General features: G+C 41.3%; 1 protein-coding gene across 2 annotated transcripts in view; it reads left to right on the top strand.

Annotated features, from left to right (window-relative positions):
- Positions 1 to 25481, top strand: part of AGBL1 (AGBL carboxypeptidase 1) — a 265892-nt gene that overhangs the window by 180380 nt on the left and 60031 nt on the right. For both annotated transcript variants that reach the window (XM_083870758.1, XM_083870757.1), the window contains one exon: positions 981 to 1141. In XM_083870758.1, the coding sequence (XP_083726884.1) occupies positions 981 to 1141 (161 nt within the window). The remainder of the gene's footprint in view (positions 1 to 980; positions 1142 to 25481) is intronic.

Raw genomic sequence — 25481 nt, 5'->3', positions numbered from 1 at the left:
TTTATAATATAAATTATAATGTGTTCAGTACCCATGAGATGCTCACTAACAAATATCTAGTGGAGAGTGATGTGCAGGGTGTGCTGATGTGGAGCCCACACCATGCTTAAGGCCAGGGCTTATTCTGGACTCCTGAGAGTTGCTAAGGAAACAGCCTGGGAATGGAGCTGGAGTTCTCACAGAAGCTTGGGCTGCAGAGATGTTTTTTGCTGCAGAAACACACAGGGCTGTTATTGGCAGAGGCAGCAGCTGGTCCAGCCCCTGGTGGGTGATGTGGTCACTAAATGGCAAAGATGAGGGACTCTGCAGTTTTAGTTTCTTTTTGATACATCTGAGCTTTGTTTGTCTCCTGCATGAAACTGCCATCAATTACACTGATTTACTCTGATGCAGGCCCTTGGTGCAAAACCAAACACAGATTATTCACAATCAGCAAGGATCCACAGCTTGGAGAATTCCTCTCTTGAAAGATGAAGTTGATAATCCAAACCCTATTTGTGCCACCAGCTTTTAACAGACTGAGAAATTCCTGAGAGGTGTTTGTTATTTTGCAATTACATTTCAATTGATTTTCTTAAAAAACAATTCATAACTTGTTAAAGATCTCTTTCTCTCTTTTCTCCCCTTGTCCAGTTCACTCTTCCATCTTTGCCACTGCCTAATGTTTATAATCACAGGATTTATTTTTTCCCCCATTACTTAGATAGACAGCTCCTCTACAGAGAAAAAGAAAAATTGGATGATTTGTAAAAATGGATTTACAGTCAGATTCTCCTGGGGTCCAAGTCTAATTCTTACAATGACTTCTGAAAATACACTTGAAACACTTAAACTATTTGCCTCTGTTTCCCCTGCTGTAAAACAGAGGCTATTTTAGGATATCTTCTGTAGACCATGTGCTGTTAGTTAATTTACAAACGATTCTGCAGGGGAAACTTCCATATGTAGGAATCATGAAGCCTTGTGCCTCTCTCCATCAGGGGCTGCAGCTGGGAACGAAGGAGCTGGAGGAGATGGGAAGCAAGTTTTGCCTTGGTTTGCTGATCCTGCACCTCAAATCCCTGCCCTGCAGCAAGGAGCTGATGGCTCAGGCAGCTCTCCTGCTGGATCTGGAGGAGGAGATCACAGACCGGGCACAAAGGTCAGTGGCTGTTGTATCCAGAGCGCTCTGCTGTGGGAATTGGGTTGGTGGGGGTGTGTTTTGGGTTTAAATCTGCAGAAATGGACTCTCCTCATGGCTGAGGTTTGCGTCTTGGAAACTGCAGTGTATGGAGATGTAATTGACTCCCAAAGAAACTACTGAAACAGTAGATCCACGCCCTGCAGCCATCCATGTGGAGAAAAAAAGGTGAAAGAGAAGTACCTGTTCTCTATTTTCCAATTATTTTTCATTTTCCTATCAAAGCTGCTCACTGGAACATGGGGATAGTACTGCCCCAGAAAAATTCATCAGCAGGATACATTTTCCTGCTCACTGTCACCTGGGGTTCTGTCCAGCTCAGATCCTCCATGGAGAGGATTTCTTGTAGGAAAGGCATTATCTAAGTGCTGCACTGTGGGGAACAAGTATTGCAGATTATAAAAGGACATTGATAGCATGATTTAGAAATTGTGGGCCACATACTGCAAGTATATTCCTATAAATTCTTGTCCTCACTGCATGGAGTCCTTTAGTCATTTAGAGCATAGATTTATGATTTTTTGATGGACAGAAAGAAGTTTGGATCCCACTGCTTATTTGGAACATGTTTTTCCAAATTGCAAAATTAACCTACTTGCTTCCTGTGTTCAGTGGGGGGTATTTAAGTGGGTTTGCCCCATTATAAATACAAAAGGAATTTGACCTGGAAAAGTGTTTGAGTGTGAGATTATTCAGCTTGAATTTGTGATGAAGCAGAAACACATAATTTCTCTAGGCCATCATCACTTGCTAGTGCTATGTGCATCACATATGTTTGCAAAAATGTTTTTCCAAGACAAATGGAGAAAGAAGACTTAGTGATGTGACATGATTTGAAGCTCCCCCATGGCTTTGCCATCAAAGAGCTCTCTCAGCTTCATCAATGAACTTCAAGTTTTTCAGTTGCAGAAATACCCCTGTAATTTATAGCAGACTTCCAGTCTCTCCCCTCCAGGAACATTTACCCAACATTAGCACCACCTGTTCCTCATGCCAAAACCCATTCTTGCAAGCTTGTTCACAGTTTTAAATGTTTATGAGGGACGGTTTTAAAAGAAGGATAAAATGTAGAGACATTTCTTTGGATTAGCTGTGTTCACTTGTAGTGTGAACATATAAATGAAGCAATTAAGGTGGATGCTAAACACCATCCATGCTGTGGACAGCCATCCGAAAAATCATTGCAATGTCATTAGAGAGAGCTGCTGGAGCCTGGCTAGGTGGATGGTTTGGGGATATAAATCAAACTCTCACTTTTGAACTGGAGCTAGAAGGGCCTTTGCATGAAAATAATGTATGGGAAGAAAAGCACCAAACCCTGACTTCCCTCAAACATTGACAAAAAGCCATCTGGTCACAGTAACTCAGTGAACATTTTCTCTGATCTTTGTAGCCTTCTGTTACTTTTTCCTTTAGCTGACTTTATATCAATGGGAGTTCACTCTATTTATCCGATACTGTGTGGTGGTTGATCAGTACAGAAGGAAGATGCCTAGTGACAAATATTTTTAAAGAAGTTAACAGAAAAAGTAAAAGTTCTCTTCCTTTGTACAACTCCCATGTGTCCTCAGTAGCTGAAAGCAAAGACTTCTGCCTCTTCAAGTTTGCCCAGCAGTAGTGAGCACCTCTGTGGCATCCAGAAACAAATATCACTGCTAAAAGGCAATTGATAGGTAGCTGTTAATTTTCATTTCACTGGGTGCAGTTGCAGGTTTGTGAAGTTTTACTAGTTTGGATGTAATTTCTACCATTTGCAGACCAGGTAAGCAGCTGAACTGATAATCTCACCCAGAAGTGTCACATTGCAGGAGCTGGTTGCAAAAGGCTGGGTGAAGGGAAATGCAGGGACCAAAGTGTTTGCTAGCATAATCTCTTTAAGAATAAATAATTCATGGAAAATGATTGTGCAGCATATTGATTCTGATTCAGAAAATTAATACTTTCCTCCCATGTTTCTCTGAGCCTAGCCAAGAGAATTCCGTGGTTTTAGTGGGAATATTGGAACCAATGGAAGAATGCAGAACACAGAGGGCTCTCTGATACAGACAGGAGAGCAACTATTTCTACATCCCTCTCTCTACTCACAGGTTTTGAAAAAAATAAATTCTCTATCAAAACATTTCTCTGGAGGAAACTGAGGGGTGACAGTCTAATATTAATGTGTAAATATTAAATTTAATCTCGTTCTGCAAGGTAGCACCAAAACCTTGCAGCTTTACTGCTGGTGTATCATGACATCAGTGGAAATTATACTCTACTGCTTCCTAGGATAGACCCACCTTTGTGGGTTTGAGTGAAATGTTTGTAGTTTAAAAATAGTTCTATTTACTTGTGTGGTTACCAGAAAAATGCACAGTACCCTTGCATGCTTTCTTATGCTTTGCCTCAGAAAGTGTGAGTAGGTGTGAATAAAAATACCCACATTTCTGTGTACCTTTGCCAAAGCAAAATCAGATATGGGGAACCTTCAGGTGTAACACAGGAAAATTCTGGGTGAGAAAATTCTGGGTGAAAATTCTCCACTTGGTGAATTTTTTTTCTTAAATGCTTTAAATAGTGAACAGCAGTGTCTTTTGAACAGCTAACAAGCTATCTCTTTTCCAGAAGTCTGCAGTCCCCTGGTCCCAGGAAATGATATGCATGACAAATATTTAAGTGAGAAGCAATAGCATTTACTGTAGCTAATGTTTCCTGGCAAAGGAAAATGTGTCCCAAAGACTGTCCTGCTGATATGTCTAGGAAATGATACAAATATGGGTGAGGCTTTCCATAGTAGTATTCACCGATATCAAAAGAAAATATTAGAATTGTTCAGCCTGGATGAAAACACGAGCTTTTCTTAGTTGTTACGGGTTTGTTTTGTGGAAATCAAGCTGAAATTAAGCTGTGAGCAGTATGATGTATTGCACAGTGCTGATGTTAAATACATCTATCTCAATCTAGTGTGTTTTCTCTGTGTGGGTTTCTGAGTGCCCATCTCTGTAATGCTCTGGGTGACAGGTCAAGCTGTGGAACAAGAAGTTAATCCAGCACTGGATAAAGCTGACTCCCAGATGAAATGTCTCATTGCAAAGGTACAGAGATCAAAAGCTGTGGAGCCAGAGAACTCTTCTGTTGTGAAATCCCTGCAGTTCATGTCCTGCACTTGTCTCTCTTTGCCCTGGTGTCTGGTGTGCGTGGCATTGACTTGGCATCTCAGCATCTCCCTCCGACAGCAAACATTTTCACCTGTCAAGGTTCATAACTGTTTGTGTCCTTTAATTTCCCTCTTCAGGCTCTCTGTGCTCTGGGTGTGCTGCAGCCTTATTCTCTCACCACTGCTGTGAGGGGATAAAGGAGCAGGCTGGGCCCTGCTTCCCTGGAATGAACTATTTGCTGTGCACTTTATAGAGCTCTGTCAGAGGCGGTGGTCAGTAAATTGGAGCAAGGTAATAGCTGTCAGGAAAGTGCCTGCTCTGATGGAGGCATCCTGTGAGAATGGGGGATTTCTCACACCAGGTCAAGTCCATTGTGCTCAGTGTGCTGTCTCTAATGAGCCAAAGAAAGGTGAAAGAAGCCTTTAGCAGACCTAAATAAACATGGTTTGGTGCACAGACAAGAATTTCTTCCTGTCCCCACCTCACAGTCTATCTTTCCCCTAAATTGTCAACTGCACAAGGAATCATTCACAAGCATGAGTGGGGCAACATTTGGAATAATTTCACAGCAGAGGCAGTGCTATTGAGAATAAGCAAGAGGGGCTGAACTCCCACCAGTGGGGCTGTGTGGCCAATGGGACAGTAGAGTATTTCCCCTCAACACATGGTGTCCAAGGATACCATGATGTTTCCTAACATCTCTGTGTCACTGTTTTCAACACGTGGCAGCAATCTCAGGAACATGCTGAAAATGGAGAAAGTACAGGATTGCAGCACAGAAGATCCATTACAGCTCCAATGTGTGATGGGGAGGAAGAAAGGTTGAATTGCTCCAGGCATTACTTGGTTTTTAATTATCAACCTGTGCTTCTGGGACACATCTTATTGACTCTCACATTCAGACACTATCGCCCTCATGTTACACAAGACCTCTGTGGGGACTTAGTTGCTGTGGCTTTTCTTTTCACTAATAACATACTAGTGAAAAGATATTTGGGATGTTTTCTGCATCAAATAAATAGCCTTTTTTCCACCAGCACTGAATAGGTTTGATCTTATGGACCACTCTGCCAAGATCAAAGGCCAAATATGTGGATAATTATTCTGGCCTTTGCAACCACTTTCAACAAACAAAGCCATGTGCCAGGTGCTCATACAAGCAATTTATTCTGCTCTTTCTCAAACGTGGTAAGACAATATTGCCACGCCCTAGGAAGAATTACTGATATTTCCAGCATCCCCCATGCCTTAGAGTCAATTCTGGCATTCAGAAGCTTTCTGTGGGGAAAATGAAATGTGGCTTGTACTTCAGACATCGTGTTTTTTGATAATAGTTTTCATGCTTCATTTCTTATAAAAGTAATTAAGTTTTAAGTCACTGCTGTCCTGGTAGCTTCACGTTTGTCATGACCACAAGGAGGATGGGAAATGACTGTTTACATAAAGCAGGTTTGAGAGAGACAAGGAGCAATCCCCTTCCTCTCCAGCATCCTCACCTTCTTTGTTATGGTTTAAACCAATGGCACATTCCTTAATTTTCTTTTTTCCCTGCCCTCCAGTTTGTGCTAGGAAATGTTTTGCATACACTGCAGCAATTGCAGCCATTTGTTCATGAGACATCTCCAGTGTTGAGGCAGACTTTTGTGAAGTCATTTTCTGCTGACTCAGACATTATTTATCTCCTGTGTTTCTTCATCATTTCTCACCTTTCTTGAGCAGAGCCAATTCTCTTTCCACCCCAGATGGTAAATATGTCTACCTCTGCTATTAATCAAAACCAGAAGGCTTAATCATTGTTGTTTTTCTTTGTCCAGATGTAATCTCTTCATCTTCCATACAGTGAGCAGGGTTAGATCGGTCAGTGCACGGATGGTAAAGCCAGGAATTGACAAAGGGGATTTGCAGATCATTTGGAAATGTGTGTTCTGTTCTTCTATACCACATTGATGCACCATCATGATCCTGGATAGTATTGAAGTGTTGAATCTCCCATCTTTTCAGTATAGTGCACCTTCCCCTGATTATAGCTGTGCAAGCAATTTCACTCATCTTTTAAACCGTGTGGCCAAAAGGTGATTCAGATCAAATGAAAGTGATTTTGTGGAAAAGAAAAGAGAAAGTTCACACAACAAAAAATGCAGCTAAAAATGCAGCTGGAGCAAAGCATGCTCACTTCATTTAGGGCATCCTCAGTGCATCTTTGAATAGCAGAAATGCAGTGCTACACCCACATGCAGTGATGGAAAACGGTCCCCCTGCCTGGTGGGATGGGTTCTTCCTACTCCTACAGGTGAATGTGAGTGTCAGTGTTATATTGTTTTGGTTATACATACTGAAATGAATTGGAGCTCAAGGGTTTGGGTGCCAGACAGGACCTCACCCTGCACAGCACCCCAATCCCTCCCAGCTCAGTGTAGCAGCAGTCACAGTGTCCACTCCTGAGGCAGACTGGACAGCTGGACTCTGGGGAGCCCTCTGACATATGGCTGAAGATGAAAGTGCTCTTTCATCACTTAGAGAATCTAACCACAGGAGGAATTATTTGACCAGACTTGATTCAGGTTTTTATTTGACTGGAGTTCCATTTTTCTGTAAGTAAAGATTTGGTGCATTTTTAACCTTGATCATCTGTAGACATTAAATACCTTGTGGCAGCTTTCAGAAGAGGAGGGTGTTTATTGATTCCACTTTTCCCTTAGTCACAAATTTTATTGCTGGTAAAGGAATTTGAAATTTCTACTGTTATATGAGCATCTCTGGATGAGGTATTTCTGTATTTGGATGCTGGAGAGAAAAGTACTGTGGAAATGCATTTACCTAAGTAAGCCAAACTACCTTGTCACCTTGGTGCAGAACATGGGGCAAAAGGGGTTTCTATAATGCATTTCATAAAACACTTGTGAGAGCGCAGTCTAACATTAATTCAGTGTGACAGGTGTGAGAGTGGCTGAAGCTGGGCTTTGGCTTCAGAGCAGTCTTATGTTGCTGTAACTATTTAGGATCAGTTCAGGAAATGCTTTAACTCCTGACTGTTTTATAACACTCTCCAGCGATCTTTCACACTGATGTTGCAAAAGAGTGGTACCTCCTTGCACCCCCAGGGTCTGACCTAAAGAATTGCTGCCTCTACTACTGAGAGGAAAAAAACACTCAAATTTCAAGTTTGGATCTATTACTGATGTCAGATTTTATTGTTTTTATATGCCTTGATAATTCTGTTTTCAAAATAAAAATGTGAACCTTCTTTTGTCCACCCCTTCATCCTTCTTATCCTGGTCTCTTCTGTGCCTCTGCTTTGTTATTGAGAGAATACAAGTCCAAAGAATTCTTTAGAGGCTCAGCCAAGCAATGCAGCCTATAATGAATATATTTGGTATTCAGAAGGCTTTCATGTAGCTGTTCACAGGTGAGCCACTGGAATTCAGCAACTTTCATTAACACTTTCTAGAGCTGTCTCTATTTTCCTCCTATTGATTTTTATTAGTATTATTATTCTGAAATGCCTTGCAAGCTGCTCAGCTTCTGTTGACTGAATGTTATCAAATGCCAGCTCCATTTATGCCAGGCTGGGTATAAGTATTCATGCTCATTTCAGAGGTAATTAATTTATCCTTTTTTAGCTAATAATAGCAATTTAAATAGATGCAGAAAGGAAGGAGAGGAAAAGAGCAAATGGGAAGAGAAAGAGATCATAGAAGGAACTTCAAACATGCACAGAAGCACTGCTTGCTATTGTATCTGTCTGAGGTTATTCAAATTACCCTACTCACACAGATCTGACTGGACTACAGATAATGAACTTGTATATACCCAGCAGAACAAATGGTCTCTGCAGTGCCCTTTCTGTGAGGCATATTGCTATGGTGCTGTCTGGCATTAGACATTTTGGTATTGATTAGGAGCATCTGTATTTCTGGGCTGCATTCTTTCTCCCTTAAGATCTACCTTGAAATATGAAAGCCACTGGGACCCTTCACATGCTGAGATAGAAAAATAACCCAGAGGGCTGTCAGGGGTTCAGAAGTTCCCATTTTTGGAATATGTCCCCAGAGCAATGCATTGTTGAGGGCTGCACTCTTTTCTCTGAGGTGGCCTTTATGCAGAGCAGGACACTGCTAACACCAGAATAGAATAATGTGGGTTTTTCTAATAAGATGCAAAGGGTAATGTGAGAATCAGTCTGTTTGGACTATTGATCATTTTGAATGCAGGCAGAGGTGGGATTTCAGATGGAACATGTCACAGGTCTAGTGCTGAAGAGGCAGGTTCAGAGCACTGTATGTACCCTTGTACAGACTATATCTGTACTGCAGCAGCAGCTGAACACCAGTTGCATTAGATTTAGGGCTCTGGCACAAGATCAGGAGGAGAAAACTCTGTCAGTGCAGCTCTGCTGGTGATCCCTGTCCTTTGTTTTCAGCTGTCTGACGTTATTCAGATGACATGGATACTCAGGGCACAACTGTAGTGGGAGTCCTTGTGTCTTCATGGTGGGAGGGGATCCTTAGATAAGCACTAAGGTTGTTTCAAGGATCTTGGTTATTTAGTGTTTCCTTGTGGAACTTTTCCAAATGGTGTTCCCAGAGTCCCAAAATAACTTGAGACTTGTGAAAACCAGAGAACAGTCAGATTTTTCATACCAGTACATGCTACAGTAGCTCCTTTCAGGCAGGCAGAGCAAATGAATGATCGGGCAGTACTACAAATTTTTTTTGTAGCAAAGAATTTTTTTAGAAGTAAGCATAGTTTTTTTGGAGTTTGTGTGTTTTTCCCTCTCTTAATTACAATTGTCACTTCAGTTGACCTCTACTTAATCTGTCCACAGCTCCCACCAGAGCTTTTTAAGGAGCACAGTTATCTAGGTGAAAACTAGACTGGCTGAGGACCAAAACAGAGTTTTCCATCCCATGTGTTGGGGAGTTAATCATGTGGCACAGAACACAGGAACAAGAGACTTAGATCTGGATTATCTGGATCAAAGGCTTCACCATGTGCTGTTCTCACCCCTTGAGTCCAGCACAGTGGCTCAGATGTCCAAGTATCACAGAACTTAGAAGCAAACCAGAATGAATGCCAGTGGTCTGTGAGCTTCTACAGAGCAGAGTGTCTCTCCCCTCACCAGCAGCATCAGAGGCTTCAGTCTGCAGAGCAGGATGTGGTGCTGAGAGTAGCAGTGCATATATTGCCTCTGTCTGAAGTAGGTTTTCCTGTCATGGGTGAAATACAGGGCTAGAAAGAGCCAAATCCCCTGTAAAACCACCAGTGGGATCCAGTTTTCACCAGAAGTTTGTACCTGTATAAATTATTCAGACAATAAGAGCTAAGGAGTCCCAATTGGATTTGATTTAACAACGCTCATAGACTCATTGTGTCCCCATTGCTGCCTCCTTTCTCTGCAAAGAGAAAATAAGAGCAGAATTTCTGCTTTCGAGGTAAATGCCGTGTTGCAAGTCCTTTTGGTCTGGTGCCCAGTCTGCAAATGAGAGTCTGACCAGCTCTCTTCTACTGTGGTGACAATGTACAGCTGCTATCTAGGAGCATATCAAAAACTTAGCAAGACAAATAAGAGACTAAACAGTTAAGGGGATAGAGAAGGCAGAGAAATTCATAATTAAAACTGTCAGGTTGCAGTAAAAGGAGCACATAGCCTGGAAGGAAAGCGGGTGGGCGAGCAAAGTGTCATATTTGCAGGTGAAAGTTGGCACTTGAACAGCATTTTAAAGCACTCCAAAGCCACCTCCGGTGACATCTCAGCTGCACTGTATATTCTGTCAGAGGTTCTGGCTGTTCAGTGTGTTGTGGCTGTGACTCACACACACACCCTGCCTCTTACTGCCTCACCAGACACTGTACAGAGAGACAGGCACGGGTATTGTGTGAGACAGGAGATAAATATGTGCAGGTCGTTGTTCCAGGCCCCAGCACACACGTGCACCAGAGTGGATGAGTGCTTGTGCTCAGAGGTACAAATGTGAAAGCCAATCCCTCTAGGCCCTGATAATTCATTGTATTCTCTCAGAAACCATATGGATTTATTAGGATGTGCATGTTTAATGTGATGTAGGTAAAAAGAACTTGTGAGAATTAGGCTGGAGCTGAGAGTAGAAGGATGTGAGGGGGAAGATGAACATGAAATTAATACTTAGCCTTTTTTATTTTGTCTGCAGAGCAGAAATGTACTCAAGCTTAACATCCCAGACCCTATTCTTATGAATGTAGGGAGAATTCTCTTTCAAGTACAGCATGGAGCTACCTCTGTCTCTGGCCCTGGTCTCTGTAGCACTTGGCAATGCAGCCCAGTTGAAGGGATCTTCTCCACAGGTCCAGGACAGAGCACTGCCACTTTCTTATTGATGTCACAGTGCACTGTGAGAGGTGTGGGGCTGATTCCAGGCTGGAGCAGTGCAGATGGACCTGTGATGTGCTGGAAGGGCTCAGTGTGCTCATGGGGATGGGGATAGTGGCAAAGGAAGCCAAGATTTGTCATCAGAACTCTGTGGAAAATTGTGACTCTGCAAGAATTGGATTGGGATGCAATGGCCAAAGCAAATGGAAAACCACACCTACTTCTTGTGAACTTTTCTATCTCAAGGAAAGATTGTCACTTCCTTCTGCTCTTGTGTCCCTGGGAAGATGCTGAGGGTGTAGGCTGCTGCTGCCTGAACTATGAGTGCTAAATGAAGTCATCATGTCAGAGCAAGGGCTGCTGTGAGAGCAGCAGGGAGAGACAGACTCAGAACAGTGCAAGAGGAAAGAAAAAGCATTCCCTTTGCCTCTTTTGGGGGTATTTTCTCTGTTTCCTCCCCCTGGGCCATCTCTCATTCCTATTTCTATTTGTTCCTGTTAAAAATTGTTTTTAACTGGAGGAAAACTTAAATATCTGGAAGGTCAGATACCATTTTTAAAGTAGCAGTAGCATGCTTTCTGGTTGGACTTTCAAATATACCCCTAACCATTTAAAAATACTTAATCAGCAGCTTTATCTATGGCCCATTATTCACCATTTAATCTATAATGGCTTCCTTTTAAGCATTAACAGTTACTACCTTAAATCCCTATTTAAACATGAATTTGAGGATTTGGACTTGTAAGGGAAAATAAGCAATAAAAGCAGCTGAATGCCAGAACAAGATTCTGCTATCAGGCCAGTATGATCAGAAGTGAAGAATAAGGAAGAACAGAAAGAATCTGTTCTCTATTTCTCTGTCTAATCTGTTTGTTCTGTCTAGTCTACCCAACATGTTTTTACATCACACTCTGTACTTGAGATTTTTTTTTCTGAAGATGCCATTTTATAGCACCTTCCAAAAAAGCACCAGCATCTCATTAAAAGATAAAAGTCCCATGCAATTCAAACAGAAAGCAAATACCCATTCCAAGTAATAAAACTGTGCCTCATCTTCCATTGAACTGCAGGGGGCAGCCAAGAATTTGGGTAAAGTGTTGCTACCCGGATTTATCTTGTCTGGCTTTTCCTGGAATTAATACTTATTTTTTTGTTCTAGTACACAACTTGTGTTTTCATCTATGAAGAAGTGAGTCATAAGAGAGGATATAAGAGAGGATGCACTGTAGTACTTAAATACAGACAAGTGTCCTTCCTGACAGTGCTCAGCCCTGGAGATTTCAAAGAGGGATGCAACCACTTGCCATAGTGGACAATTACAGAATGCCCCTGTACCCTGGGGGAATGATTTTCTATCTTCAGACAATGATTTATTTATACCTGGGAACACGAGGATTTCTGAATTTCTGAATAATTATAATAACAATAGTTCTATCTAATGAGATGTTCCAGTGCTCTCATTTTCTGTATGAGTTACTAATGCTTTCTGAATCTTGCATTGCTCCTCACTGCACCCTGCTATCTTGTGAGTTTTATAGATTAGCTGCATGTCGTGAGGAAAGAAAATATTTCCTTTCATCCAGTGCTCTTTCACCTTTGCAAATGCACCTTTATCCTCCCCTGTAACAGAATAATTGGGAGTGCCTAAATTGCCAGGCATTTTGTAAACAACCATCACCTCCCTTCTCATGCATCTAGTCATGAAAGAGGAATTTTTAAAAAAATCTTATGCCTGTAACTATTTCTATCACCTATTTTGGACCCTGCTTATTTATGTAGAATATGTAAGATATAGGAAAGAATTCAGAATGGGTTTTCTAGGGAAAATGTAGCATTTTTTAAGGGAACAGTTTTGTAATATTTTTAGTGTTATCTGTGGCCTTGTCATTGAGGTTTATTATTTTCAAGAAGGATGGTGTTTTCCTGGATTAATCAGCTTTATCCTCACTTGGTTTGATGAGCTGTATTGGAGAAACCCTTTTACCTTTCAGCAGTTTTCTTGGAGGATTACTGGCCACAAATGGAGTTGGGGAAGGACACCAGAGTATCTCATGTGCATGTCCATAAGAAGTGATGCCCTTTTTTAAAACCTTTTAGATTTCAGTGTTAATGTGTCTGGCCTGAAGACAAGGCTTATTCTTACCTACATTTCCCAGAAAGGACTGAGCAGAAGACACAAGTGGATGAGGATGTGATGCTGGTAGTTTGTGAGAGGTACAGAACAGAGAGAAAAAGATGGACAACCCCTGTCAGAGGTGGATTTGGAAGGGTAAGGGCAGGACAAGACTTAAGCCCTCTCCCTGCCTTCCCCTCAGCTCATGGGAGTGATTCTCAATATTACAGAACCTAATTTCAGGAGCTCAGGATTAAAAAAAGGGTTGAGTGGAAATATAAATAATGGATTAGGCTGAAAAATTGGTTTAGGCACTTTGACAATGTCTCTGAGGTGTCTTTGCCCCTTTCAAGGAGAAACAGATTGGAGACATGAGATGCAGAAACAGGGCTTTTGTTCACTTTTCTCCCTCACGTTTTAAAATCATATCCAAACTCTTATTGTGCAAATGTGCTGCTCATGATCAAAGCCTTATCTCGGAGCAGAGAAAGTCCCTGGAGAGCAAGGCCTGAAGGCTAAGCCTGCAGTGCAGCTGGCTCTATCCCAGGTTGGGGAATCTAGTCATGTATGGCCCAGCATCCACTGATGCAGTGAAGTGGGGAGCAGTGTCCTTCCCATGTCCTTCCCTGACTTTTGGTCCTTGCTCACTTTGCCAGCCCAGCTCCCTCTGGGGGTCATGGTCCATCAGGAGTTTGCCCCCACCAGTGTCAGGTTGTCTGTAAGGTTCTTCTGTAACACAACATCTACTAATTTCCTGAATTTTCTCAGGAATTGAATACAGAGGCTGGAATTTATCTGAGAAGGGATAATGGATAGGAGGAGTTGAGCTCTTTGCCCTTTTCAGTATATTTTTCCTCATGTCTCGTTTCTGACATTTCCATCCACTCACAGAGTGACTCTAATAGCAACCAGCTATTGGAAAAGAAGCAACACAAAGATGTTCAGTGAAACTTCAGAGCTGATGCCCTGCAGGTATGACAGGAACAGCCATGAAAGCAGCATACTTGTTTGCATAGAGATCTCTCCTGCCTTGTGATGCCTCCCTGCCTTTGCTGCCTCCCTTGTGGGACACTGGATTTGTGTGCCAAGAAGACTGCTGTTAACACAGCTCTAACACCTCACAGAGAGCAGTGCCCTTGATCTGTCATTAAAAACGTCCTTGACACACTATGGCATCAGGAGGAAGGCTTGTGATGCTAATTGCTGGCAGCACTGTTCTGCCATGGATGTTATACAGAATGCCCTAGTACATTGTGTTTTAATTTTGGGAGAGGGCTGGCTTGCTTTTGCTACTTTTTTTTTTTTTTTTTTTTTTTTTTTTTTTTTTTTTTTTTTTTTTTCTTTTTTCTTTTTTCTTTTTTTTTTTTGGAAGAGTTTCCCCAAAGGGCACATGAGAGCTGTGAGGGTAGGGCTGTGATCCCAGGAAGGTGACCTTTCCATCCCTATAGTTCCTGGTGGGCTTTTTTTTATTATTATTTTGTTTTGGGTTTTTTTGTTGTTTTGTTTGGGGACGTTTTTGTCACTAAATGATGTTTCTGTGCACTTTGCAGCTTTGTGGGACTGTCCTCTCAGCTAGATCTGTGGATCATGTAATCAGGCAGGGTTTTCAACTACTCCACAGCCTTTACACCATCTGAGTGTCCAGCCTCCCTCCATCTTCTCTATGGCAGTAGCAAAAAGCTGGAGAATTTCCCTTGTTCACACCTTGCTTTTCTAGAACTTACCTGTGCTCTGTAATGATTAAGAAAATTAGGACATGGGGACATATGCCCTTGTTTAGTCCCTGATGATGGGTCAAAAGTGCAAATTAATAAGACAGGAAATTTGTTTCTACTCTGCAGTCAGTAAAGGAAATTCACTAGAACTAAATTAATCATGGAACAGGCAGAAAGAAGAGAGCAAATTATCAGGGAATTAACTCATTAATTAGGTTCATACCAAAATTCAGAAAAGGGTTTTCTTCAAGATAACAACCGAGTTCAAAGTTCAGCAAGAGTTGGTCTTGGGGTACGCACAGTTTTATATCAGAACTCTGCCAGGGTTTTATTTTAGCCCAGCATTTGGCTGGTTATAATGGTATATCAGAAAAGCTGCAGGAAAGCATTCAGCAGCTGGCATCATCTAACCACAAAGTGTGGGGACAGAAGCTATTATCAGCCCGTTCACATCACTAAACTCTGGTTCCTGGTGTTAACAGCAGTGTGGGAGCCCTCTCTGTTATGGCACCTTGCTAAATTTAGAGCTTGATTGCAAATCCTCCAGTGAATAGCAGCTGCTTGCTGGTGAGGCTTTTTCCTGAGTGAGGGTGAGCAGAAGCCACATGCAGATTTAAGTGAGGTGAAGTGCTAAAACACCATCCTTCATGTGGCACTTCTCAGGACCCCCAGCACACCCTCTTTGTGCCAGTTCTCAGTGGCAGGGCAGGATGGAGGTGAATTCCTGTGTGATTCCAAGTAGATGGGGTTGGCTGGAGTCTCCTCAGTGTTCCAATGGCAAGCTTCACTCCATGAATCTTTCTTAAGCTGTAGCTTGAACTCAGGGTTAATTTAGGACCCACACAGCCCTATTCTTGTTAAATCAAGATTTATGCTGCCTGTCTTGCTCACTGCACTTTAGCAGGAGCCTGCTTGCTGTGCAGGTGAAATGTCTCCTTTCGTGCTGCCAAGTGCGGAGCCTCTGGTGAGGGGAATGTAGGAGAAAGGAAAAGAACTCTGCTGTTACTCTCTGCTCTGTGCTGCAAATTCCTGCCAGGTCCCTTCACAGCCTTCATGGTGAGACCTGCTGCTGCCAGATGCCACAAGGTCCCTGTCCCTGGGCTGGAGCAGAGGCCACACTGCTGCAGCAGAGCTGGGATGAGTGTGCTGAGATTGGTTTCTGCAACACGTTCTTAATGAACTAACAAACCAGAGCTAAACACTGGTTTGAAATGAGAGTGAATCCATGTGAGAAAGGCCCCCTGCTTCCTCACTTACCCTTTCCCATCTCCTGCTTTTGCTGAGTCTCAGCAGGAATGCAATCAAACCACGCTCAGGAACATCTGAGCTGCCTATTTGCCACTTAGGACTTCCTGGGTAGTGAAGTTTCCACATTGTTTATTTAGAGCTAAGCGTTCTGCTGGGTCTCTTCTCACCTTCTGTAAATAACAACTGTCCTCAAAATTCTTCAGGCTGATTACTGAGACTGACAATCTGTGTGTTTTGAGTTGCTGAGCCGTATTAATCCATAATATACTCTGGCCCATGGATGGGAAAACTAATGCATTGAAGATGTCATGAGAGGTAAAAGCCAAAGGACTTTGTCTTCCTGGGCACGTGAAGTACTTTGGTTGTGATGTGAATAAATCTCCCAGCAGCAGCAGCAGTGCATGAACTGTTACAGGAGTTTGCCTTTGAAAACAGCGTGATAGAGATTTTATACCACCAAAACCACTTCAATTTTAGAAGATATGAGGCAGAGGTTTTTTGGTTTGTCTTTTTATTTTTGCCTACCTGTAGCTTGTCATGGTAATGTTTATTCCATTCATTAATACATGAATTGATGGCAGAGGGGCAAATACATATACACAGAGAAAAACAATACCCAAGTCCTTCAGGCCCACCAAATGCATTCACAAACTTAATTGAGCATCTAAAAGTTTTGTATCTGGCAATGCCAGTTTTCAAGCACTTTCTTTACAGTCATCAAGAGCAATTCACCCCATCTGTCTTACACACCTTTCATAGGTTCCACCAGTAGCAGGGTAACTAACTGAGGAATGCTGTATCACCAGCAGGAAAGGAAAAAAATGAAAAGAGAAGTCATAGCCTAGGGCTGAAATATCTTCTTTCTGTTATGGACCCTAAACCTCTTCATGTCAGAGTGTGAAAGCTGGAAATGCATCTCCTCAGACCCAAGCAAAAAACACAGTCTAGCAACCCTTGCTAAAATGCAGATGGGAAAATAAACATGAGGTCCATGGATTATACAATTGTACAGAATTCAATCCAGACTTTACACTGTGAGAATTCATTCCTGTGTAATCCACACCAGGCTGATGAAAAATCAGCTCATCCTGTGGATGTGACACAAGGCTGTTGAAGACTTCTCTGTGCTTTGGAACAGGGCAGTTAAGAATGCAGAGTACACATGCAGGGAGCAAGGTATTTCTCCTTTGTGCTTTTAATACAGCAAAATGCTTTGCTGCTTCTTTGGTTTCCTTCCTTCAGTCACAACAAAGGAATGTTGGAAGTGGCTTCAGAGAAACAAAGCCTAGAAAAGAAAAGGGATTTAGAGAGAAGAGCTTAGATGAAATTTGTGAGCAAAAGAATTCCCAGTGCCATGTTCCCAGCTCAGTCTTCTGAAGGGAAGCCCTTTGCTCCTGATCCATTATGATTCACTTGGCAGCTCTGCCCGGAGTGGCCTCTCTCCTTCATCTCTGCTGCTGTAAACTAATACCAGTGATAACAGCCCTGCCAAGCTTGGTTGTTGCTGATGTATTGTACACAGCTCTCATTAATCTACTTGTGCCCAGCAGCTCATCAGTGAAAACTCCTTCTAATTCCCTTCCTTCTGATCTGCTATGGACTTCTGAGGAGCAGGAGTGAGTTTGCAAGAGAGGAGTGACCTGTGATGCTCTCTTGGTGTAGCTTGAGCAAGTTTTATTCCAGCTTTCCTTTAACACCACACAGTTTAATCAGGGCATGTTGATATAGACTTGTACCTCCTCATCTTCCTGTCTTTTGACCTTACAGTGATTGGCTTTTAATGCTGTTGTCTCCAGTAGAGACTGATTTTCCTGGTTTGGGAGCCATGTGCAGACTTTTCTCTGCCTCCCATTTCTGATATGCAACAATTCCTGTTCTGGGTGGTGGAGAAGGATGGCAGTCACCCTGAGTGCTCTGGCCAGCCTGAGCTCTGACAGCCCTGCTGCTCCTTTACCTCTGCTCTGACAGCTGGCATGGAAATTATTCCTCCTACGTTATCATTGCGGGGAATGAACTTTAAACTTCATTTGTGTTTGCATAAAATTGGAGGAGTTAAGGGCTGTCAGGGATCTCCACAGGTCATCAGAGCTTCCTGCAGTGGGGATCAACTTTGCCTGTACCACTCTTGCTGTATTAATCTAATCTTTTCTAGGAGAGCTTTAATAATGGAATTACCAGACTTTCTCCAAATAATCTATTTTAGCTCCTACCACCCTTACATTTTCCAGGTATCTATCTTGAGCCCTGTCTTGCTACAGGAAGACCTGGACAGGATTTTCTTACCTATCCAGCCTAGATATAGAGAATTAATTATTTCAATGTGCCTTCTGCACCATTTTCAATGGAACCGATTCCTCCCTGAATTGCTTTGCCCAAGCTGGAAGCATATCTGCAGCAGAGATCTTAATAGTGCTGGATCAAGAAAGAACAAATTAATTTATATGTCAGCCTGAATTCTTTATACCCATACAATATTGTATTTGCAATTTTGTAAAAGAAAGAAATGGGTGGTTCATATTCAGTTTGTAGTTTTCAATAAGGCAAATCAGTATTTTTTCCCAGTAGAAATACTACCTTGTCATTGCTCCTCATTTTCTTTGTTTGTATCATTGATTATTCCTGTCTAATTGAAGTAACTTGTACTTGACCCTATTGAATTGCTACTTTTTTTTCAGGTTACATCTCTAGTTTGTCAAAATTATTTTGAACTTTAATGCAATTTTTGTCTTATTTTGGTTTCATCTGCAAATTGAATTAATATACTTTGCATTTCATCTAAATTTTTAATGAAAATATTGAATTGTACCAAATCCCTGTCTGAGTCCTGCAGAAGCTCATTCAACACATCCATTTTGACAGTGAAATGTTGAGAACTGCTCTGGGTACAATTTTCTAAACAGTTTATACAATTACTCTGCTGTGGTTCACCTGGACCCTGCTGTTTATTTGCTGCAAGAACTTAAAATGGTTTGAAAAAAACTTTACGAAGTGACATCTTGTCCATGGGATATTCCCCTGGTGCTTTCTCAGAGAAGCAAATTAGAACAGGCCATCATAATTTGTTCCTAACAAAGCTGTGTTGACTGATTCCCACTACTTTTCTCCTAAGTGCTTCCAAATTGTTTCTTTGCTCTGAGGAACTGGAGTTAACCTGACAGGTCTGTCGTTTGCTTTCTTCTTTCTCCTGTCTTCAAGAGACAGTTACTCTATTGTGTCACTTATCTGGTTCATCACCAGTCCTCCCTAAGTTCAAAAAAAAAATAATCATTAACAGCTTTGAGCTTGATTGAGTCAGTTCCTCAGATCTGCAGAAGGAATACAGGAGATTCAGATCATTTGGAAAATCTGAGCAATTTAACTTCTCTAACCAATCCTTTTTGTCTTCTGGGCCTCCTTTGTTAGTTCTTTACAACGTTAATTCATCACAGCTGACCTTTTATGGAAACTGATGCAAGAATCACTCTTCTCAGCCTTACTGTCAATAAGTTTTCCTTCTATGAAAGGTGGACTAACAAATTATGCTGCATTTTAGTAGTAACAAACTTAAAGAATGATATCCTTTGCTGTGTGATATTTTTGCTAGTCTCACCTCACTTCGTACTTTCATTTTTCATGCTTTTCTTAGCTGTTCTTTTTGCACATTTGCACTCATTAGGTTATTCTATTTTATTAAAAAAAACCCAAAAAACAAACTAAAAAAAACTTCTTTTGTACCTTTCCCATATATTTGAAGTCAGTTAAGGCCTTTTGGTATGACCAAGCTGGTCACTGCCTTTTTTTTGTAGTGAAATAGCTTGACTTTGTCATTTTTCTCAGGAATGTATAGGGCTTTTTTAGTCTCTTATAGAAAGAAAATTCTTAAGGACCCTCCTCCACGCATTCACCCACCTCCACTGAATTGTTGGCTGTGGAAGATTTACATAAAACCTTGGCTGCTTGATCTTACTCTTTCACTAATCTTTGGTGGAGTTCTTTCATGGAAACACCTTTCATGGTTCTGAGGCTTTTGTTGTCTTTCTCTTACAGCACTGCTTGCAAGGAGAATGTGAGTTTGTGCTTCAATGCTAAAGAACTTCATGTTTTATGCTGGGCTGACAAGGTCCTTAAAAGTAAGAAATTCTGCTCAATGTCAGGGTTCATTGCTTGTGAAGGAAATTATGTTCAGAGTCACCTTTGCCTGGAAATCATATTCACAATCAGTCAAAGTTACAAGATGAATAAACCCACATTATTCTCTTAAAGTGTAGCTCAGGCAAAGATTGCAAATTTCATCACATGCTTGTTGTTGCAAAGCCACACGAAAAAACCTTTGCTCATTTTATCTAAAGACCTTGCCTTTATCTCTTATTCTGCAAGTTCTGTTTCCCAAAGTCTCTTCATTCTTTGAAGGGATTGTCAGGAGTTTTTGATCGATTGAAGGTGTTAAAAGGAGATTGGAGTTAGACTCCAGTGTATTGCTACTCCTTTAGTCTGGGTGATGCTCTATAATAGCCCAGAACTGGCCTACAAATCATCTGATTATATTGGCTGGGTGCCTGATGAATGTAAGCCCAGGGAGATTTGCTTTCAGCTCTCTTGCTGGGTGCCCCCCTTGGTCTACCTTGTGGAATGAGGGGAAATCCAGTAAATTTAATAGCCTTGACACTGGTCAGGGTCAGCAATTTATTTTTTTTTTTTTCTTTCTGACTTAAATGTATAAAATTCTCTATTTCATTTGTTACTGGCCATCCCCTACCTTGTGCTGGAGTGAGGTTCCTGGAAGTTTTCCTGAAGCCTTTTCCTCTCCAGGCTGAGCAGTCCCAACTATCTCAGCCTGTTTTTATGAGAATCTTCATGCCCATGGAGCAGGTTTGTTCTCTCCAATAAAGGCTTCTTGGAGCCCTGTGATAATCCTGTTTCACAAAGCACTCCAGAATATGAAACTTTCACAGCTTCTTTTACAAAGGCTGTAGGCTTACTGGGATAAAACAGACAGCATTTCTGAGTGTACATACAGGGGTGGGTGGTTTTAGGTGCTGGAATGTGCTTCCCTCAGTGTTTTGGAGTGTATTATCAATTTCCCCCAGTGCTTATTATCTGAAGATTGAAATCTGTAGCTGCACTCTGTGGGGTTTGTGTCTCCTCTAATTGCAGTGTCTTCTGGCTCATCCTGATTTATGGCTTGCTGAAAAGCATGTATCCCATAGGATAGAAAGTGTGATGTGCAGTTTTATATGGCAGGACAGATACCAATGAAAAATGAAGACCAACTTTATCTGAGCTGGAAAAAATACAGAGGAACCACAGGGAGAAATTGAAAAGAAAAGGAAATGTGACAATATATGTTGACCATACCTCTTTCCCTTTGCTCTTTTGGTCTTCCAGACCAGAGGTTTTCAAAGGAGGGTTTAAAGGACCAACTGCTTGCTAAAAAACCTTCAATTAGAGGGTTCAACCCTCCTTCAATGGAGGGTTGTCACTCAGGGAATTGTCTATTCCAGGTGAGCTTACCTGGGTTCAATGCACCTCACCTGCAGAGGTGGAAGGAATGAAAATAGGAGCTTCCATCATTTCTAAATGCTTCTGAACAGATAAAAACTGTTCTCTGAATATGGCCTTAGTTTGAGGTGGACATGAGGTGAAAGAGGCTGAATCAGAACTCCATGCATATAATGTGAGTTCTTCTATTGAATTCAGTGAGCTTTGAATGAGACCCCAAGAGCATGGTGTGTGAAAGAATGCAGTCTTGAGCAAGAAAATTTCAATACTTTCATTTCTTTTTTCATCACATTTGTTTCTAATCTCAGAGGTTTTATTGTTTGGTTTTTTGAGGGTTTTTTTTGAGCAAAAGGTGCTCTGATGGCCTGCCTGCAATCTGGAGAATAAGAATTATTCCTGATATACATCCTTTTAGTTGAATGTTAAGAGGGAAGAAAAGATAACAGGGGGAAAAAAAGATAAAAATTTTTCTTAGGTCCTTATTCTTTACTTCATGGAAACAGTAGACACATTTGCAAGTTCAGTGTACAAAGAAAAGAATAAATCCAACAGTGCTAAAGAACAAGGCCTTAATTGTTGTGCTGAATTACTGTGTATGTGAGAACCTGCCTTTGCCCAGCACATGCATTTTTGGAGGATGACAACTTTGAAAATCTCTGAAACAAAAGTTTTTTGAAAACCCTGGAGAATGTGACTTGGAAGTTCCTCGACCATTTGTTTCTAGTTTCTTTTGCTTTCTTTATCCCATGTCAACAACTTCCTATTTCTAATGGTTTCTTCATTTATGGTTTTGGCCTTTGCTTTTCTCTCTGTTCCAGCCACATTATATGAAGCCAAGGCTTTCTAATCTGCATTTTTAACACACATCCAAGAGGAGATTAGTTTCAAAATGAGACTAGAAAATAATACCTGGCTCCCTCAGATAAGCCTGAGACAAAGCCAGAACAGTGCTGAACTCTTTGGAGTCCTGGTTATTCCATTGACTTCTGCTTCCCTTTTGCTCCAGCACTGAAATCCATTTATAGTCCAGAAAAGTGGCAGCAAAGTAGCTTGTGGGGTGTCATATTCAATTTCTGTCAATGATGTCCAAGTCCAATCAAAGGATATTTTCTCCCCACCCCTGTCACATGAACACTCTGGCACCAGATGTGCTACCTTGGATCTCTCAGGAAAACTGTCTGCCTTCTTACTGCTGCACTGACAGAGAGTGTGGAAACAAAAACCTCTAAGCAGAATTGTCTGTTTTTGTGAAGTAACTGTTTTACTTATATAACAGTATTGTGGTAGCTCCAACAAAATTCAATGTCTAATTATCTTTTTCCTTCTTCGGTACTTCATGACATAAAGGAAACAGAATATGCCTTGGAGCTTTTGGTACAAAGAACTACAGCTAAAGAATATTTTTTTCCACTACTTTTATGCTGGTAATGTCATCATGCCTAGTATTTATCTGCCCAGTGTCCAGGGCTTTGTGTCATGAGAGAAAAGACAGATAAATAACACAAAATATCTCCAACAAATGTGAGGTTTTGTGCTTGTTTTGATCACAGTTGCATTCCTTCTGGGTTGTTTTCTGCCAGCATCCTGGGGCTAGGGGTGATCTGGGACAGGGGAGGTGGAGGAACAGATTATGAAACAGTCATGGAAAGACATGCAGAGTTTGCAATTGTGTGCATTGTTGATTTGAAAGCTGAGATTTTCCAGCAACAAAACAAAAACACAGTCCATGACTTCAGTGCATATGGCAAAACACTGGAGAAAAATCATAGTCTTATGTCCAGATTTTCACTAATGGAAGAGAGGCAAAGGTTGCAAAATAATTTTTCTAGGTATAGAAATAATTATTTCAGAAGGAATGATTTAAGTGTCGAATGGTGATGGGACTTGATAACAGCCTGTGTCCAATATCCTGAGAAGTGGTGTATTAATGTATTGTCCCCATTTCTGAATCACAAGTGAAACTATTATGTTCTCCCTTTCTGAGTTTCTGAAAGTGCTATTTAATGACCTAAAATTATTTTCTTTATCTTAACCTATCATAAAGTTTAGTTACATTTTTATGGAAGTATGTCCATGCCCTGAGTCAGATGTTTTTTTTAAAAAAGAAGAAACCAAAAAAAAAAAAAAAAAATAGCCCCTTGGTTTATAGCCCACATGGGGATTTTGGCACAATTCAGGTTCCTCAATAACAGTGATGCAAATTAAATTAGCTAAAAATTATTGATTCTCCAATTTAGCTAAATCAGATTTTAGTCCAATAGAGTGTTTGCACATGCAAGTGCACTGAAATAACCCAGCGCATCTTAGGCAACAGATTCAGTTTTGTGTTCATTGCTGGGCTCAACATCTCCCTTGGAGAATGCCAGGGAGGGACCTCCCCTAGTGTGCAGATGGGCTGGGATGAATGAAGATCAGGAATGTTTCTAGCCTGATCTTCACGGGTGAAAGATACATGCAATTGAGAGAAACAGACTAATGAGAAAGGAACTTCCCCTACATCCATCTGCCATCATATCTGTTAATGTGTTTTCTTTCAGAAAAGAGTTAGATCCAGGAGCATTAAAAAATGTGTATTTTTCTAGAAAAGAACTGTGAAGGGAAACAATTTGTTAAAGATAGTCTGAATATCTCTCTGAAGTGGCAACCACTTGACATCTCCTCGACAGCCATCCCAGAGCTTTCTTGTTCCCACGTGGAACTTCCCTAACATTAAACCCAAGTACAGTAAAAAGCCTTTTTTTCCCCTTAGTGCCATTATTTTCCACTGAAGGTAAAGGGGAAAATTTTTTTCTGCTCTGAGATTTAACAAAACAACAACTGTGAAAACAGAAGCAAAGACACAGGAACTGCTTGCCTTCATCCTGCCCTACACTGATGGAGACCTTCTCTGGCTCTGCATTTTGCTCTCACTCTGAACATATTGATGTGAGATGAGGTCATGGTACCTTGGCATCCAACTAGATCAAAGCTGCAATGCAAAACACCTCATTTAGAGTCCTCTAAGGAGAAGCAAAAAGCAAAAAAAGGAAAGCAGCACATCAGAGAAGGAAAGAGATAAGTAGGGAGCCAGAGAAGGATGGCTGTGGAAAAGTTGGGGTGAAGTCTGGCCCTTCCAGGAATAGGTTCTCCTTCATGCAGTGTTTTTCCAAGTTTGAATTCTTCCAGGCTGTCAAGTGAGAAAGGACAACTATCCATTTTCAGGGGCATATCAAAATCTGATGATTCCTGTATTTTATCACTTTTGAGGGCAATTTTCCAATCATCCTGCTGCTATATTTACTCGGGATGGCTGAATCCAGAGAGCAGAAAAATACTGCGGCACTCATCCACAATTTGAACCAAGCTCAATTCAGTGCCTGGGAACTTTATTTTATGGAGGCAGTTGAGATTTATTACTTCAGTGTCAAAGGTAATGATTTGGCCAAGTACATAAGTAGAATATTGCCCTTTGTGGAATGAGAATTTGGTCCTGTTTGCATTCCTCTCTGTATGGACATGCCTAAATTTCAGGACCCTGGCAATGTACCATTTCAATGCTTGCTTGTACCACACTCCTTTGTTTCCATAAATCCATGAGTAATGGCCAGAAAGGAGCCATGTCCCTGAGAAGTGATGGATGGACTACAGGCACTGCACCAGCCATGCAGCTCCCTACAACTTATGCTGTTAAGGCTTAAAGGAGAGTCTCAATAATCTGAAATGATTTTAGTTCTGCATTTGGGATAGCTGCTTTATAGTGCATGGCAAAGACATGAATGAGTGTGGAAAGTCATCCTTCCAAGTGCCAGGGAGCTCTTTTGTCACATGGCCTGTAAAATATGAGTGATTTGGCCACCAAGAATCTGGCTTGCACAGGATTTTGGAAATGAGAAAATAACCACTGAAAAGACACAAATATTTTTATTTCCACTTGAAAATAAATGTCATGATTGCAAACTCTGCTTCTTTGTCCCTTCTGCAACAAGAAACAGTCAGCCACGTGGCAGAGTTGATATATTTATTTATTCAGTAACATAGAGCTTCTGACTGGGGCCATGAAAGTTGTCACTGGTTTAACCCTACAGGTTCCCTACCCTAGATCTTGTGCACTAGAAAGACTGATGCAAAAAATCTGCTTGTCAGAGGAAAAGTTGACACACTTGTGACTTTTAGTGCAGTTGCGTTGGAGTGGGAGTAGGGATGGTGGAAATAGCCCTGACAGAGAAGGAGTACCAGGCAAAGTGCAGGTGACAGTGCAATTTATCACATGGCTGTGAAATGTATT

Source organism: Zosterops lateralis, assembly GCF_965231275.1.
Source record: "Zosterops lateralis genome assembly, chromosome: 13".
Taxonomy (NCBI): domain Eukaryota; kingdom Metazoa; phylum Chordata; class Aves; order Passeriformes; family Zosteropidae; genus Zosterops; species Zosterops lateralis.
This window is presented reverse-complemented; position numbering and strand designations above follow the sequence as displayed.